Source organism: Ursus maritimus, unplaced genomic scaffold (assembly GCF_017311325.1).
Source record: "Ursus maritimus isolate PB19 unplaced genomic scaffold, ASM1731132v1 scaffold_21, whole genome shotgun sequence".
Classification (NCBI taxonomy): Eukaryota; Metazoa; Chordata; class Mammalia; order Carnivora; family Ursidae; genus Ursus; species Ursus maritimus.
This window is the reverse complement of record NW_024424564.1, coordinates 8537932-8556166: the sequence shown is the minus strand read 5'-3', so window position 1 is coordinate 8556166 and position 18235 is coordinate 8537932. Positions and strand designations below refer to the sequence as shown.

Genomic DNA, 18235 nt, shown 5'->3' with positions numbered 1-18235 from the left:
AAGGAGCATTGGCTGTTGTACGCAACTGATGAATCACTAAATTCTGCCTCTGAAACTAATAATACAGTATATGTTAATTCAATTGAATTTAAATAAAAAATGTTTTAAAAAAGAAAAAAAATGACTTAATAATAGTAACATGCAATAATGATTCCTCCAATGTGTATGTATTTTTAAAGATTTATTTGAGAGAGAAAGGGGGGAGGGGCAGAGGGAGAGAATCTCAAGCACACTCCCAGCTGAGCACGGAGCATGACTTGGGGCTCGATCCCAGGACTCTGGGATCACCCCCTGACCCAAAGGCATACGCTTAACGACTGAGCCACCCAGGCACCCCTCTTTCAACATTTTCAAGCTTTGTCCTATTTCACCATTTTCTTTTAAAATCATTTTCACAGTATTTTTCACCCTGGAGTGTGTTGCTATAATAACTTCTGCCTAGTCACCACTGACTTCTAAAATCTGATTTTTATAATTGAATAGTTTTCAATCAAGGGCTTTTCATGATAATTTCAATATTAGCTAAAGTCCTGTTTTTGAAGCCATCATTTATTTATCTCTAGAAGCACCCCATACATGTGAAATAAATCTGAGAATATGGCACCATGTTTTCTTTTGCAGTCAAGACTCTACTCAGACTGTTTGCAGTTTGATAATGGAAAATGGCTTAGAGACCCGAATCCAACTACTGCATCTTACAGATGGCCAAACTGCTGCTGGCTCTGTGAACTCTGCAGGCAGTGTTTGCTGGAGAAATACATGCAAAAAAAGTCTCACTCGAGATTTTCAAATTTTCTTGTCAACTTATAAGTACAAATCCTGTGCATTTTCCCTCTCAAGGATTTGGCTCTCTTTTCCTTGTTATTTAGTAAATCCCCGAGGTAAATCCTGTATTAGTCTGTTCAGGCTGGCATTAAAAATACCACAGACCGGATGGTTTCAATAAGAGAAATTTATTTTTTCACAGCTCTGGAGGCTACAAATCCCAAGATCAAGGTGTCCACAAGGTCCAGTGTCTGCTAAAAGCTCTCCTTCTGGCTTGTAGATGGCCTTTCCTGGGTGTGTGCATACACACATTCAGAGAATGAGAGAGAGCGAGCAAGCGAGCACACACCAGCATTCTGGTGTCTCTTCTTGTAAGGACACTGATCCTGTCTGATCAGGGCCCTACCCTTATGACCTCATTTAACCTTAATTAACTCTTTACAAGCGCCTTCTCCAGGTTCAGCCACAATGGGAGTTAGGGCTTCAACATATAAACGGGGGCCACACATTCAGTCCATGACAAACCCTCTGCACAGAAGTTCAAGAAATAATGTCACATCACTGGGTTTCAGAGTACATGTTCTAACAACACTTGGTAATTAGTTATCCGCATCTTCTGGCCTTCCATGGTGGCCATGGTTCCTCTTGTTCCGTACTGAATTTGTTTCATTGTTCCAAACTTTTGAAAGAAAAAGAAAAGCTTGGATTTCTAATCTGGTGCCTTGACAATGAAGGCAGTAAGTCTGTATATGAAAATATCCAGCATATTTGGATCTAAAAATATTAGTAACTTCAGATAAAATGGCCTTTCCTCAGGGCTTATTCTGACAGTTCCGTAGCATCAGTCTCTCATCACACCATCTTTCGTGAATTTTTGCCTTTTTTTGAGGTCTCTTCTGACAATACTTAGTGTTTTCTACCTACGTTACTGATTGTTTCTTCTGTTTTCCCAACTGACGCTTCCTTTTGTACTGTGCGCCCACAGGCTGAATTCTATTGATCTTTTTATTCCAGGTCTTGAAGATTTCATATAATCTCATTCTTCGTCTATTATCTCTATGTGGAGCCCCCTCATATCTCTGTCCTTAGCCCTAACCTGCTCCACAGCTTCCCTTCTCATTCCCGCCTCCAGCATTTACCGAACAATTTCATTTTGATGTCTTTCTTTCATCTCAATGCAGCATGCCCCAAACTGATCATTTCCTAGAAAACCAGGTTCTTTGTGTCTGGTCACAGGAGCCAAAAGAACTCTTAGTAATTCTGATTGACTGATCGACTGATATAGTCAGAAGGATTTACTGAGCTCCTGCTATGTCAGATATCATGCTCGGTGGTGTTTACATCCAATGAATCACCAAATGTTATTCTTCTGGGGGCGCCTGGGTGGCACAGTGGTTAAGCGTCTGCCTTCGGCTCAGGGTGTGATCCCGGCATTATGGGAACGAGCCCCACATCAGGCTCCTCCGCTATGAGCCTGCTTCTTCCTCTCCCACTCCCCCTGCTTGTGTTCCCTCTCTCGCTGGCTGTCTCTATCTCTGTCAAATAAATAAATAAAATCTTTAAAAAAAATGTTATTCTTCTGTAATGTCCCTCATGAGTGTCTGGGTCTTTTCCAATTTATCTGAACTAGTTATTTCATGTTTGGATTTTTTCAGCATCTCCTACCTGAGGAACCCCTAATTATCTTTCAAGATCCTATTGAAAAGGCACCACCTCTGTGATGTAGGTTGACTTGTGGGCTCCCATGATATACATTTAAGTCTTAACCACTGATGCCTTTGAATGTGACCTCAATTGGAAATATAGGCATACATGGAACATATTGCAGATTCGGTTCCAGACCACTGCAATAAAGCGAATATCGTAATAAAGTGAGTCAAATAAATTTTTTGGTTTCCGAAGCATATAAAAGTTTATACTGTAGTACACGATACTGTGTTACACTATACTGTAGTGTATTAAGTGTGCAATAGCATCGTGTCTAGGAGAAAAGTATATCCCTTAATTTAAAAATATTGCGAAAAAATGCTAATCATCATCCGAACTTTCACAGGGTAGTATTCACTGATCAGATCACCACAGAAAACATCATAATAATTAAAAAGTTTGAAATACTGTGAAAATTACCAAAATGTGACAGACACACGAGAAGCGAGCAAATGCTGTTGGAAAAATGATGCCAACAGACTTGCTTGATGCAGGTCTGCATAAACCTTCCATTTGTAAAAAATGGTATCTTCAAAGTATATAAAGTGAAGTACAATAATATGAGGTATGTCTGTGAAGTCTTTGCAGGTGTAATCAAGTTAAGATGAGGCCATACTGGATTAGAGCTCTTGTCCTTATAAGAAGAGGGACATTTGGACACAGAAACACCGAGGAAAGAAGGCCTAGTGATGATGATGGCAGAGACTGGAGTGATGCAGCCACAGGCCAAGGAAATCCAAGCACTGCCAACACCAGAAGCCACTTAGAGAGGCATGGAACAGATCATCCCTGAGAACCTCTATAAGGAACTAACCCCGCTTGTCAACTTCATTTCAGAATTGTGGCCTCCAGAACTGTAAATGAGGACATGTCTGTGTTTGAAGCCACCAGTTTGTGCTAATTTATTACAGCAGTCCTAGCAAACGAGAACACTCTGTGAAGCCATTTACAACCTTCCCAAAGCTCTCATTTCTTTTGCAGTCTCTTTACTTGCATGATCTTTTTACTTGCTATTTATTTTTATTATTATTATTTTTAAAGATTTTATTTATCCATTTGACAGAGAGACAGTGAGAGAGGGAGCACAAGCAGGGGGGGTGGGAGAGGGAGAAGCAGGCTTCCTGCTGAGCAGGAAGCTCGATGGGGGGGGCAGGGGGGCCCGACCCCAGGATGCTGGGATCATGACCTGAGCCGAAGGCAGACGCTTAATAAATGAGCCACCCCGGCGCCCCTTTACTTGCTATTTAATGTCCTTTAAGTAAAGGGAAAATGCCATTTAAAATTATTAGCACAAATTTTATCATTGATCTTTATACCGTGCAATACCAGTTTTAAATGCAAATTCATATGTGGATCACCAAAATTACACAGTTTGTATTTCATAGCCTGCATATACATATGCATTTCATTCTTACTAGAACTGTGGAACAGCTGCATATACAACTAGGTCAACATATTTTTATTTCACTTCTTGAGATGTGCACAATCTACTAACACTCTCTACCTTCAGCTTACTGATAAGGATGGACAAGAGAAGAAACCATGATTGCCCCTCTTTCCCTTTCCTTCAATAGCTTCATTTTTAGTGTTCGTGCTTGGCTAATATTGGGAACTGACACAAGTGAAAAAGGATATGATAGGATTCCTTGGACATTCATGCTTCTTAGAGCACCACTGCCTTATTTTTGCATTCACAGTAAGTTCTGATAGGTAAGGAAAGATTGGTAAAACAGCCCTTGGCACTGTCTATGCCCTCCCACCCCTTTCCTTTACTAAGTTGTAGTATAACACACTTACCTTGTACTGGTTTTGAGTCTATTCTAACTCCCATGCATTGTAGGTCCAATAGAATTCTGTGCACATGGGGCATCTTGGATGCTAAATGCAAATGGTTGGCAAAGAAGAATGGACACTTGTATATTGTGTAAACTTCTTCTGCTCATGCTCCATCGTGCTTTCATTCATAAAACACAAGTTGAAAGGCAACATTATTAAACATTTCAAAATGGTGACCACTGAGCATTAAACCAAGTGCAAATTCCTTCTGAGAGCAAGACCCTATGCAATTTCCCAGGTTGCATGTCGATGAAGCCAGCTCTAGTTCGAGTCCCGGTTAATCCACAACCTTTTCAATATTTGGAATTGTCAACCTCTTAATTTTAGCCATCTGTGTAGAGATACCTCATTGTGGCATTTATTTGCATTTCTCTGATCATTAATGAGGGAAAGCATCTTTTTAAGTTTTTTATCCATTTGGCATGTGTGTGTTTGTGTGTGTGTGTGTGTGTGTGTGTGGTGTGCCTGTTTGAGGCTTTTGCCCATTTTTTTTATTGGCTGCCTCTCTTTTTTTTCTTCTTGATTTGTAACAATTGTTTTTATATTCTGGAAAAGAGCATTATGTAGATTACATGTGTAAAATATCTTCACCCATTCTATTTTCACTCTCTTATAAATATTTTGATTACTAGTTCAAATTTTTAATATAGTTTAATTTGTCAATATTTTCCTTTGAAGTTAACTCTAGTTTATATCTGGTTTCATAAACCTTTGCTTTCCTCCAAATCATAAAGATATTTTCCTATTATTATCTTAAAATTTTGTTTTGCCTTTCACATTTAGTTCCACAATTCATCTAGAATTTATTTTTTGTAATTGGTAAGAGTTAGGGGATCAAACTTTACTAGTGCTGTTTTTGTTCATTATACAAACATGGATTTGCAGCTTAACTCCAGTTTGTCCTATTTAACAATTCTTTTTATGGGGCGCCTGGGTGGCACAGCGGTTAAGCGTCTGCCTTCGGCTCAGGGCATGATCCCGGCGTTATGGGATCGAGCCCCACATCAGGCTCCTCTGCTGTGAGCCTGCTTCTTCCTCTCCCACTCCCCCTGCTTGTGTTCCCTCTCTCGCTGGCTGTCTCTATCTCTGTCAAATAAATAAATAAAATCTTTAAAAAAAAAAAAACAATTCCTTTTATGATTTTATATTGACACGAGCAATATGCTTATAAAATGAAAATCATAAAAGGTAAGGTTTTTCTGCTCATCTTTATGGAAGCGAGTTTATTTCTTCTGACAAATCTTCCAATAACATCAAATTTAAGGATTTAGTTTCAGAATAGACAATCCCACAGCTATTCTGAGCTCCACTTACTAACTCTTTTGAACGTTATGGTTAAGGTGGGGACTAGGCAAATGTGGGTGGGTCAAAGTAAACTCATCAAAGAATTCCAAGGAACCCTGGGATGATATTTCTCTGGGCATATCTACACCCCGTATTTGTATCAGAATGACAGCAATGGCATGAGTATTCACTCTGATTCCATCGTATTTGCCATCATCATTTCTTTTAGATTAAAATGATATTCCCTCTTCCCTGCCTTTGGTCATGGCACTCTCCCATGTATTCTCCATCTGGCACACAGTGACCCAGCCTTTGTTTATCTCATTCTTTGTCATCTGTATCTTATCCTAACTAAGCTTTGCCCCCCATCTGAACCTACCTGCATCATTCCGGTCTTCTCTGGTTGGCGCTTGTCTTCTGTGCTCATGGGGCATTATCTCATTCAGAGCACAGAAAGTGCTCAAGAAATTTAGGGAATTTTATTAATATTAAAAATAATTAAAAGTGTATCTCCCGCATGATTATTGAAGGACTATGTGAATGAGATGGGTGTTTGCTAAAAGGACGGATGGATGGGACTTCTCTTCTATCACTTTCAGCAACTCTCCGGGTCAGAGGATTTAAAAACCTTGTTGAGGACATTTGCTACAACCTGGACGGCACTGGAGGAGATAATGCTAAGTGAAATAAGTCAAGCAGAGAAAGACAACTATCATATGATTTATCTATGGAACATAAGAACTAGGATGATCAGTAGGGGAAAAAAGGGATAAAGAAAGGGGGAGTAATCAGAAGGGGGAATGAAACATGAGAGACTATGGACAAACTGAGGGCCTCAGAGGGGAGGGGGGTGGGGGAATGGGATAGGCTGGTGATGGGTAGTAAGGAGGGCACGTATTGCATGGTGCACTGGGTGTTATACGCAACTAATGAATCATCGAGCCTTACATCGGAAACCGGGGATGTACTGTATGGTGACTAACATAATATAATAAAAAATCATTAAAAAAAATAAAATAAAAACCTTGTTGAGGAAAAATCTGAGAGAAGTGTCACTTCACATGACGCAGAGAACGTAATTCACTTTTCTCTCCCGCCCCAACCTGAACCCACCTCCTTCCTCTGAGCCTCACGGAAGCACTGAGGCGAGCGCATCGATGAGCGCGAGCTGCGCTCGGCTAGTTGGGGCTGGATCGCTTCATCCCGGAAGTGGCTTGAAGGCCGTTGAGTCCGAGTCGTTTCCCTAGCTCCGCGGGGTCGCTGGGGTGCTGCTGCCGACATGGCCGACCCCGACCCCCGCTACCCCTGCTCCTCCATCGAGGACGATTTCAACTATGGCAGCTGCGTGGCCTCCGCCAGTGTGCACATCCGAATGGGTACATTCCCCCTACCCCCTCCCCCATCCCCCGCCCCGGTCTCTGCAGGCCGCCCTGCGCCGAGCCTGATGCGCTGTTGGCCTCTGGGGGTTGCTTTCAGCTTCCGCCGGCAGCTCCTCCCGGGGCTGGGCTCGCAGGCGGAGCGCGGGTCCCCCAGAGGTTCAGAGCGAAGCCCTGCTTCCCGCTCCCCGCCCCCGCTCCCCGGGCTCTGCGGAAGAGCGCCCTCCCCCGGGAGGTGGGGGGAAGCGCTCGCTTGGCTCCGCCAGCGCTCCCAGGGCGAGCGCGCCTCCGGGGAGGCGTGGTGGTCACCTAGCTGTGCGCCCCGAGCGTTCGGGAACCTGAGCGGGAGCCCAGCCCGCTTTAATCCTGCCTTCCTCCGCGTAGAAAGGGACATGAAAACCTCGACAGCCTTAATTTGGCATCTTTATATTAAAAGAAATTAAGGGCTATTTTTTAATGTGAAAATAAGTTTATTATGTGATCATTGTGACTTACACCTGAATGCAGTTATTTGCTTGCATGTTTTTGGTGTAGGGGTTGTGATTGCGTTTCAAGTTTCTATTTACTTGTCTGAGCCCTTTTCTGGATTGTAGGATCTGTGAGGACAGGGACCATATCTGTTCTTGTTCACTATTTATAGTGTCTACAAGACCTGGAACTCAACATGAGTTTGAGTATTAATTGAGGCAGTTGTTGGAAATGGAAGCTTTAGAGGTCAATCAAAATGCAATTTTAGTTTTAAGTTATTATGCAGTATTTACTGAATTTAAAATGCTTAGTTTCGTGTAAGTGGAATTCATTGTCCGTTCTAGTTCAGCCAATTGATTACAGAAGTTGTCCCATATTTTCATCCTATCCCAGTGGCTGGAACTTGTTCTGGAAAAGGAATTATGAAGATCTGATGCACTAAGAATCTTGATCCCTAGCATCTATATTTCTGGAATTGAATTTTGGAATGATTTTGGCAAATGAGCATAGTTTTTTAAATTAAATTTTTAATTGTGGTGAAACATGTTTCATTAAAAATATACCATCTTAACCATATTTAAGTGTACAGTTCGGTAGTGTTAAGATACATTGTTGTGCAACAAATCTCCAGGACTTTTTAATCTTGTAAAACTGAAACTCCGTACCATCAAAGAACTCCGTTTTCCCCTCTCCCAGTGCTTGGCAGTGACCATTCTACTTTCTGCTTTATGAACGTGGCCTCACTAGATTCCTCATATAAGTGGAATCATACAGTATGTGCCTTTTTATGACTGGTTTATTTCAATTAGCATGTTTTTAGGTTGTATCCTTTTTTTTTTTTTAAGAGAGGGAGGCAGGGGAGGGGCAGAGGGGGAGGGAGAGAGAGAATCTTAAGCAGGCTCCATGCCCAGCGCAGAGCTCATCTTAGGGCTGAATTTCACAACCCTGAATTCATGACCCTAGCCAAAATCAAGAGTCTGACACTTAACAGACTGAGCCACCCAGGCGCCCCAGGGTGTATCCATTTTGTAGCATGTGTCAGACTTTCCTTTTTAGGGCTGAATAATTTTTCGTTGTGTGACAAAACCACGTTTTGTTCATCTGTGTATCTACTTGTAGACACCTCAGTATGAATCATGCTGCTATAAACGTGTGTACAGTACCTCCTTGGGATCCTGCTTTCAGTTGTTTTGTCTGGATACTCAGAAGTGGAATTGCTGGATCATAGTTGTTTTAGTGAAAAACGTATTCCCCCCCCTGAGTAGGGGAAGAACCCAGTTCTTCCCCCTGTGTTTCTCCTTGACTACTCGCACAGGATACTTCAGTTTTGATACTTGTGGTCACCAAAAGTGTGGGTTTTTTTCCACACCAGGCAGTTCTCCAAGATACCAGCTCTGTGCCCTACAATTTAATTCAATTCTGATGCTGTCTCCTAGTGCATAGTATCGGATCCCACAGGTTAAGGTCTCAGTCCCATAAGACTGCTCCCACCCCACTTCAGATGCCAGTTGGAAGTAATAGGTCCCCAGGTTACCCATAACTTGTCAGACTTGGGTATAGATTGAAAGTTCCCATGACTCCCTTTTTGGATTTGATTAATTTACCAGAGCAGGTCACAGAACTCAAGGTAACATTTATATTTACCAGTTTATTAAAAGCTACAGATCAACAGCCAGATGAAGAGAGATACAGTGGGAGGTCTGGGAGAAGGAGCTTCTGCCTGCATAGAGTTGAGGTGTGTCACCCTTCCAGTATGTGGACGTGTTCACCAACCTGGAAGCTCTCTAAACCCCCACTCATAATGTTTTATGGAGGCTTCCTCACTTAAGCATGATCAATTATTAACTCCATTTTCAGCCTTTTTCCTTCTCCCCACTTCAGCACGGCTGAAAATTCCAAACTTACTTATGGCTTGTTCTTTCTGGTGACCGGCCCTCATCCAAGAGCTCACGTAGGGTCACCTCAGTAGAACCAAAGACACACCTATCACCCAGGAAATTATATACCATTATATACCACTTTGCATTCCACCAGCAATGAATGAGAGTTCCTGTTGCTCCATGTTCTTTTCATCATTTAGTGGTGTCAGGTTTTGTATTTTGGGCATTCTGATAGGTAGGTAGTGGTATCTCATTATTTTAATTTGCATTTCCCTGATGACCTATGATGCTGAGCATCTTTTCATATGTTATTTACTATTTGTATATTTTGTTCAGTGAGGTGTCTGTTCAGGTCTTTTGCCTGCTTTTTAAGTGAGTTGTTCATTTTCTTATTGTTGAGTGTGAAGAGTTCTTTGTATATTTTGGATAACCGTCCTTTTATCAGATGCATCTTTGCAAATATTTTCTGTTAGTCTGTCTTCTCATTTCTTGACTTTGCCCATATTTTAATTGGGTTATTTATTTTTTTGTTATTGAATTGCAAGAATTCCTTATATATTCTAGATATTAACCTCTTATATATATATGATTTACAAATTTTCTCCCATTCTGTAGGTTGCCTTTTCACTATGTTTTTTTTTTTTTTAAAGATTTTATTTATTTATTCGACAGAGAAAGAGACAGCCAGAGAGAGAGGGAACACAAGCAGGGGGATTGGGAGAGGAAGAAGCAGGCTCCTAGCAGAGGAGCCTGATGTGGGGCTCGATCCCAGAACGCCGGGATCACACCCCGAGCTGAAGGCAGACGCTTAACCGCTGTGCCACCCAGACACCCCTTCACTATGTTGATTGTGCCCTTTGATGCACAGAGTTTTAAATTTTGATGTAGGACATTTTATCTGTTTTTACTTTTGTTGCCTGTGCTTTTCCCCTGTGTTTTTTTCTAGGGGTTTTTATAGTTTTAGGTCTTAGGTTTAGGCCTTGAAGTTATTTTGAGTTAATGTGTGTATATGATGTAAGTTAAGGGTTCTTTCGCATGTGGCTCTCCAGTTTTCCTAGCACTATTTATTGAAGAGACAGTCCTTTCCTTCATTGATCGGTGTTGGCATTCTTGTTGAAAATCACTTGACCATATATGCGAAGGTTTATTTCTGGTCTTCTATTCTATTCCGTTGTTCTGTATGTCTGTCTTTTTGTCAGTACCACACTATTTTGATTACTGTAGCTTTATAATAAGTTTTGAAATCAGAAAATATGAGACCTCAAATTTTGTTATTCTTTATCAATATTATTTTGGCTGTTCAGGGTCCCTTGAAATTCCAAATGAATTATAGGATGCATTTTTCTATCTCTGAAAAAAAGGCTTTTGATAAAAAAGGATTTTGATAAGGATTGATGTGGGGTTGGGAGCAAATGGTCAAGAAAGAATTCTTGAGATTTTTTTGGCACAAAGAGGTGCTTTTATTATAGTATAAGGACAGGGCCCATGGGCAGAAAGAGCTGCACTTTTGCAGTATGAAGCTGGTGGTTATATGCTTCCTGTTCGGGGGGAGGGGACATGTAGGGAGAATTAGATCAGAAATGTTTTATTTGAATTTCTGCTTGTAAAACTGCTTTCTCAAGATTTCTCCAGTGCCTGTCACTCAGCTCAGGTATTAACTAGCAGTGAGATGTACAGGCAGTCTTGAGACCCTTTAAGGATGTAGCAACCAGCGCTTACTTGATCCTTATCAAAACAGTGCAGGCTATAGGTCAGCTTTCTGGGCTAAAGGTGAACATTTATCTGTTTCTGTCCCTCATTAGGGATTGCGTTAGATCTGTAGCTCTTTTTGTGTGTGGTCTGGACATTTTAACAATATTAAATCTTTTAATCTGTGAACATTGGATGTCATTTATATGTGTCTTTCAGCAGTGTTTTGTAGTTTTCAGAGTACAAGTCTTTTGCCTTCTTGATTAGATTTATGTCTAAGTATTTCATTTTTTTTGATGCTATTGTAAATGGAATTTTTTTTTAAAGATTTTATTTATTTATGTGACAGAGAGACAGCCAGCGAGAGAGGGAACACAGCAGGGGAGTGGGAGAGGAAGAAGCAGGCTCCCAGCGGAGGAGCCCGATGTAGGACTCGATCCCGGAATGCTGGGATCACACCCTGAGCCGAAGGCAGACGCTTAACGACTGCGCTACCCAGGCGCCCCTGAAATTTTTTTTTATTTATTTTCTTATCCTTTTTGGCTTGCTCATTATTGGTGTGTAAAAATGCAACTGATTTTTGCATGTTGATTTTGTATCTTGCAACTTTGTTGAATTCATTTGTTCTAACAGCTTGTGGAATCTTTAGGGTCTTCCACATGTAAGATCATGTCATGTGTGAACAGATAATTTCACTTTTTTTTCCTTTCCAATTTGGATGCCTTTTATTTCTTTTGCATGCCCACTTGCTCTGGCTAGGACTTCCAGTACTATGTTGAATAGAAGTGGCAAAAACATACATCTTTGACTTGTTCCTGATCTTAGAGGAAAAGTTTTCACTTTTTCACTGTTGAGTATAATGTTAGCTGTGAGCTTGTCATAAATAGCCTTTATTATGTTCAGGTAGTTTCCTTCTATTCCTAGCTTATTGAGTGTTTTTATCATGAGTGGTTGTTGAATAATGGCAAATGCTTTTTCTGTATCAGTTGAGATGTCATGTGTTTTTCCTTCATCATTCTGTTAATATGGTGTATTCTACTGATTGATTTTTGTATGATGAACCATCCTTGCATTCCAGGAATAAAACCCATTTGGTCATGGTGTATGATCCTTTTAATCTGCTAAGGAATTCTGCTTGCTAATATTTTGTTGAGTTTCACATCAGTATTCATCAAGGATATTGGTCTGTAGTTTTCTTTTCTTGTAGTGTCTTTGGCTTTGATATTGGGGTAAAGCTGGTTTATAGAATGAATTTGGAAGTATTATCCCCTCTTCAGCTTTTTGGGATTGTTTGTGGAGGATTGGTTTTCAAACTCAGCTTTTTACTATATGTTTGTTTAAACCAATAAGGCACTGTCAGATTCCATTCATCTATAAAGTGATACATTAGAGTAACTAAGAACTGTTATTGCAAGAACAGAGAGTGGATTAGAACTCCTGGCTATCTCATAGATACCAGGGAAAATGAGGGTCTCTGCTGATCCCAAAGGTGATAAAGAGAATCAGTTGCTTCAGGGAAGGACAGGGATAGAAAATGGCAGCTTATGCAGCAAATTACATTTCTGTGGAGGTAGTATTAGATGTGTGAATAGAAGGCATTTATTAGAGAAATCTTACTGAGTTAGGATACTGCCATTAAGGAAAAATTTGAATCATTAATATACATTTAGTAGATAGACTACATTTTTTAAAACTACATTTTGAAAAAAGCAACCCTTTTTATTGAATGTAAAGGTAGTGAGGAAATAAAAGTTTTGAAAGTCTCAGTTGCTGTCCTTAAGGCATTAGTTGGGTTGGCCAGTGGTCAAACTAATCTGTGAAGCAACTTAATGAAATTCTAAAGTGCCGAGTGTGGAGGGAATTTAGGGCAGGAAGTGAGAGTGTGTGAACCAGAATAATCTAGGAAAGCTTCAAGGAGGAAGTAGAATCCCAGTGGAGGTTTGGGTTTGGATATATAAATGCTGAAAAAATTTTGTAATAACAATATTGTTATTTTCTCCGGAATTACAATCCCTAACATAATATACACATATGTTTTACAGAAAACTAAGTTTAAAAACACTTGTCTAAAATAGCATAGTTCTTTCGGTGAGGCTGGGGAACTAGAAACCAGGTTTCATAATCCCTAGGTGAATGTTCTTTCTACCTCTCTGCATATGTAGACTGTTTTTAAAGAAATAATTTGCCTTATGCTTGATTTACCTCCGTATATGTCTCATTTCACTATAACAATGCTGATCAAAATACCAGAAACTCAATAATTCATGAATATTTAAATTATGCAGGAACATTTTACTTAGGAGCTCTGATAATTGGGCTGGTAATTAAGCTGACTACATCCGTATTAAAAAACTGGTTCTCATCTGTCTCTGGTTCTTTACTAAATAAATGGTAAAACAAAAATCTACCCCCCGCCCACTTTTAAAGCAAATTAAGCTTTTTTTTTCCTTTTTCCTTTTTTTTTTTTTAAAGCAGGTTAAGTTGGCTAACTTAATGCCTTCAGGAAAACAACTGTGACTTCAAAACTTTTACTTTTTCTTTGCCTTTAGATGCAGTGAAAAGAAGTTCCTTTAAAAATGTAATGTAGGTTTTTGGGGAAATACTTTTGGAATATTACATCTAAAATGTCATGACTCATTGGTGGAAAACACAAATCATGAAGCTACAGACAAGTTATGTGAGAACGAATTTCTGAGTAAAGTCTCTATCTTGAGCTCTTTACAGTACCAATTAACCCAGTTTATATAAGTAGTTGTAATATATATCTAACATACAATAGTCTATTAAGCTAGTCTATTTTAGCTGTATGTATATTAGTGAAATAACTAAAACATACTATTTTATAGACTCAGAAGCACAACATTATAATCTATGGGATTATATTATACATTACTGCAACTTTGTACTTTTACTTATAATTTTTTATTTAAAAAATAGCAGTACTTATAGCTTTATTATATTCTTTGTAACTACAGTGGTCTTTTATAGTATGTATGTACTGTAATTTATTTAATCATCTCCTCTTGGTAGATATTTAGGCTGTTACTTTTTTATTTCTTCAAATAGTGCTCTAGGGAAAATCCCCCCATATCTTTGTGAATTTCTTCAAATATTGCTCTAGGATAAATTCTTAGAAGTGAAACTATTGGGTCTAAAGAGTATGTGCATTTTAAATGTGATTGATGTCATCAGCTACCCTCCAAAGAGATTGTACCTATTGACTCTTAGCAAACAATATATGAGGGTACCTTTTTTGCACCCTCACCAACACAGAATATCATCATACTCTTTAATATTTAACAGTCTGTTGGATCGGGTTGGCAAACATTTTCTACAAATAACCAAATGGTAAATGTTTTCAGCTTTCTGGGACCTTGAGGCATCTGTTGCAGCTACTCAACTCTGCCTTTGTAGTGCAAAAGCAACTGTAGATGATAACATACATGGGAAAGCATGGTGGTGCCCAATAAAACTTTACTTACAAAATCAGGTGGTGGCTCGCATTTAGCTCATGAGCCTTAGTTTGCTGATTCTCCTGGTAGGTAAAAAATTTTGCCTTGTTCTAATTTGCATTTCTTTAGCTTTGTAAACAAAGGCGAGCACATTTTCCTTTATTTACAAAACTATTGGGACTTATACTGATATTAAGGATATAGTAGTGACCAGACAACATTTCAGTCTTCATGAATTGTAATTTGGATGGGGGAGCTGGGGAGACAGACCCTAAAGAAATAAATAGATTACTGACTTTGATAAGTTCTCCAAAGAAAAGAAACAGTGATGGAATAGACACTAAGGTTTCGAGTGGCAGCAGTTTTAGTTAAGGAATGGTCAGGGAAAGNAAGATGGCAGTTGTGATGTATGAGAAGCAGCTAGCTACATTCATTAATTATCTATTGCTTTATTAAAAATTACTCTCAAATTTAGTATTTTAGAACATCACATAGTTATTATCTCACACAGTTTCTGAGAGTCAGGAATCTGGGCGTGGTTTGGCTTGGTTCTGGCTCATGAGATTCTACTCAAGATGGGAACTGTGGCTGCAGTCAGCTGAAGGTGTGACTGGGCTGGAGGATCTTCCCGGAAATCTTACTCCTGTGGATGTTGACAGAAGGCCTCTCAGTTCTTTGCCACATGACCTTCATAGGCTGCTTATGTGTCCCCATGGCATGGAACCAGGCTTCCCCCAGAGCAAGTGATCCATTAGAGAGCAATGAGGAAGCCACAGTGTCTTTAATGAACTAGTCATGGTAATCACACACCATCACATCTCCCTTATTGTATTCATTTGAAGCAAGTCACTAAGTCCAGTCCACACTCCAGGGGAGGGGATTTTGGCTCCAGCTTTTGAAGGTAAGTGTCAAATAATTGGTAGGCATGTTTTAAACTACCACAGTCTTTCCTCTGGTCACAAATTTTTCTGTTTTCCACTTGCAAGCTAATACCCTCTAAAAGTCTTATTCCAGTATAGCATCACTGCAAAATCTAGAATTTTGTCATCTAAATCAATTTCAGATGTGGATGAGGGCTCTTGGGTATAGTTCCTTAAGTATATCCTCTGAGAATATTTCCTCTTGAAGACTTTGTAACGAAAGAGACAAATTAATCTGTACCCACACACCCAGTGTCCAGTGGTAAGACAGGCATAATGTGGTAGTATTTTTTCCAATAAAATTCTTCAGAAAACTTTGTGGGTTTCCTGTGGTTCTTTATGGTTCACTCCATTAGATATAAGCCACACCCAGAAATGTCTTAGAGTGAGCTTAGTGGAGTGACGATTTCCTCAAGCTTCTCAGAAGCCCTATTGTTTGAATGGTTTGTCAGAGGTGCAAAACTGGATATTTGTGAGTTTTTAACAAAGGATTTTACAGTCACATCCTCTGTCTCTCCTCTTGTATTTTAGTATAAGCAGCAAGAGGCCAGCAATACCTTCAGTACTTTGTCTGGAAATCTTAGTTTGATCCCACACTTTGTTAGGTACATTTTCTACTTTCCATGTTCCCACAGGTGACAGTGTTGCTAAATTTTTTTTGCCGGTATAAAACAAGGATTTTCTTACTTACCTCCAGTTTCCTTTTTTTTTTTTTTTAAAGATTTTATTTATTTATTTGACAGAGAGAGACAGCCAGCAAGAGAGGGAACACAAGCAGGGGGAGTGTGAGAGGAAGAAGCAGGCTCCTAGCGGAGGAACCTGATGTGGGGTTTGATCCCAGAACGCTGGGATCACCCCCTGAGCCGAAAGCAGACGCTTAACGACTGTGCAACTGTGCCACCCAGGCGCCCCTTACCTCTAGTTTCCAATAAGGTTTTCCTCACTTTCCTTTAAGCTGTGACCCCCAGTCTCCTCAAAGGTATCATCCTTCTATAAGTAGTTTCTTCAAGGTTTTTTGAGCTTTTACCTCAGAGACCTGCCATCTTCCACCCACTGCCTGATTCCAAAGCCTCTTCCATATTGTAGGTTTTTGGTGTGGCAGCACCCCACTTTCAGGTACCAAAATCTAAATGAGGTTTCTATTGCTGTGTAACAAATTACCACAAAACGTAGTGGCTTGAATACACTTTTTTTTTTTTTTTATCAGTTTTTGAGAGCCGGGCATTTTACTGATTCTAGATCAGGATTTGTCATAGGTTCTAGTCAAAATGTTGGCTGGGGCTGAAGTCAACTGAAGGATATACTTCCAAGAAGGCTCACTCACATCACTATTAGCAAAAGACCTTTTTCTCGCTGGCTGTTGGCAAGAGACCTCACTTTCCCACAACATGGTTCTTTCCATAGGACTGCTTGAGTTTCCTCACAACATTGGCAGCTGGCTTCTCCTATAGCATTCATTCTCAATGGGGCCAATAATGGCCTCCAAGAGGGTGAAAACTAGTTCTTGAGGTGGAAGGCAAAAAAATCTCAGATTTTACAATGATTTGTAGCCTTCCAAAGAGCCATGATACATAAACAGATGTACAGTATGTTTGTGGCATTAAAATTTTATTGGAGGACTATTAGGAAAATAATGTCCAGAAGGCTCCTTAAGTACCCAGTGAAAAAAGATTGAGAAACAATGCCTTAGAGTGAGTCCTCTAAGAAAGAGCAAGTAGGTAGCTGTATTACTTTTTTTTTTTAACTGAGGTATAAAAAATTGCCTTTTATGACTCAGTGTTAGAAATAACACACATTGTCACTTCTGCCTTATTCTTTTTGTCGGAAGTGAGTCCCTTGAAGGGAGTGTCAAAAAGTGTGGATGTTTTAAACCACCATTCCTGTAAAGAAAGGTAAAGGCATTCCAGGCAGGGGAAACAGCAAGGGCGAAGGCCCAGACGCAAGAAGGAGTTGGCATGCTTGGGGAACAGAGAGGTAGTTAGTGTGGGTAAAGCTAGTGAACCAAGGAAGAGTGGAGTGAGATGAGGTTGGAAAAGTTGTGTATCAAGTAGGGCCTTTTCAAAGGCCCCATAGAAGCTTTTAATTTTATTCTAAGTGTTTAAGCAGGGAGTCACATGACATGGTTCATTTTATAAAAAGATGACTCTGACCGCTGCGTGGAGGATGGATTGGGACAAGAGGTGGGACAGGAGTAGAAGCATGGAGACCGATAAGAAGACCACTTTAGTAGTAGGTGAGAGGTCCTACAGCCTGTTACTGGAGAGGTAGCAGAGACCAAAGAGGTGGATGCGTTGTACTTTCTGAGCAGAAGCTCCAATAGTTGTGAATGGATTGGGAGAAGTGAGGCAAATCAGAGATGGTGTCCACATTTTTGGTGTGGGGAATGTTGGTGCTGGTTACTGATGAGAAGACTGGGAGAAGGACAGATCTGGGTAGAAATGAAGAGTTGCTGCTTTGGCCATGTTAAGTTTGAGTAGAAAAGGGAGAAGTAAAAGTAGAAGGGGTAGAAATCAGGATTTAAAAAAAGGAAAGATTATTGCTGTTTGGCTTATATTCTTTTCCTATCGGCTCTTTTATTTTTCTCTGTGAGCTAAGTATATATAGACTTTGCCACGTTTTATATTAGTTATTCAAAATGGGTGTCCAGTGTTGCTTTTTCTTTGGATTTGATTTAAAGTGCTTTTTAGTTTTTATTTTATTTATTTATTTTTTAAAGATTTATTTATTTAGAGTGAGTGCCCATGCATGAGTGGGGGGAGGGGCAGAGGGAGATGGAGAATCTCAAGCAGACCCCACACTGACTGCAGAGCCTGATGTGGGGCTCAATCTCACAACCCTGAGATCATGACCTGAGGTGA

At 40.0% G+C, this 18235-nt stretch overlaps 1 protein-coding gene and 1 long non-coding RNA gene across 2 annotated transcripts in view; one reads left to right on the top strand and one right to left on the bottom strand.

Annotated features, from left to right (window-relative positions):
* Window positions 1-962: 962 nt before the first annotated feature.
* LOC103656849 lies at window positions 963-6842 on the bottom strand. Its single transcript, XR_566714.2, has 3 exons — window positions 6706-6842; window positions 4270-4426; window positions 963-1444 (listed from the first exon to the last, which is right to left on the bottom strand). It is a non-coding gene; the product is annotated as an uncharacterized LOC103656849 (long non-coding RNA).
* TMBIM4 (transmembrane BAX inhibitor motif containing 4) overlaps window positions 6777-18235 on the top strand; it is a 27128-nt gene continuing 15669 nt past the window's right edge. Inside the window, exon 1 of the mRNA XM_040637230.1 lies at window positions 6777-6968. Coding sequence (XP_040493164.1) covers window positions 6872-6968 — 97 coding nt within the window. The 5' untranslated portion in view covers window positions 6777-6871. The remainder of the gene's footprint in view (window positions 6969-18235) is intronic.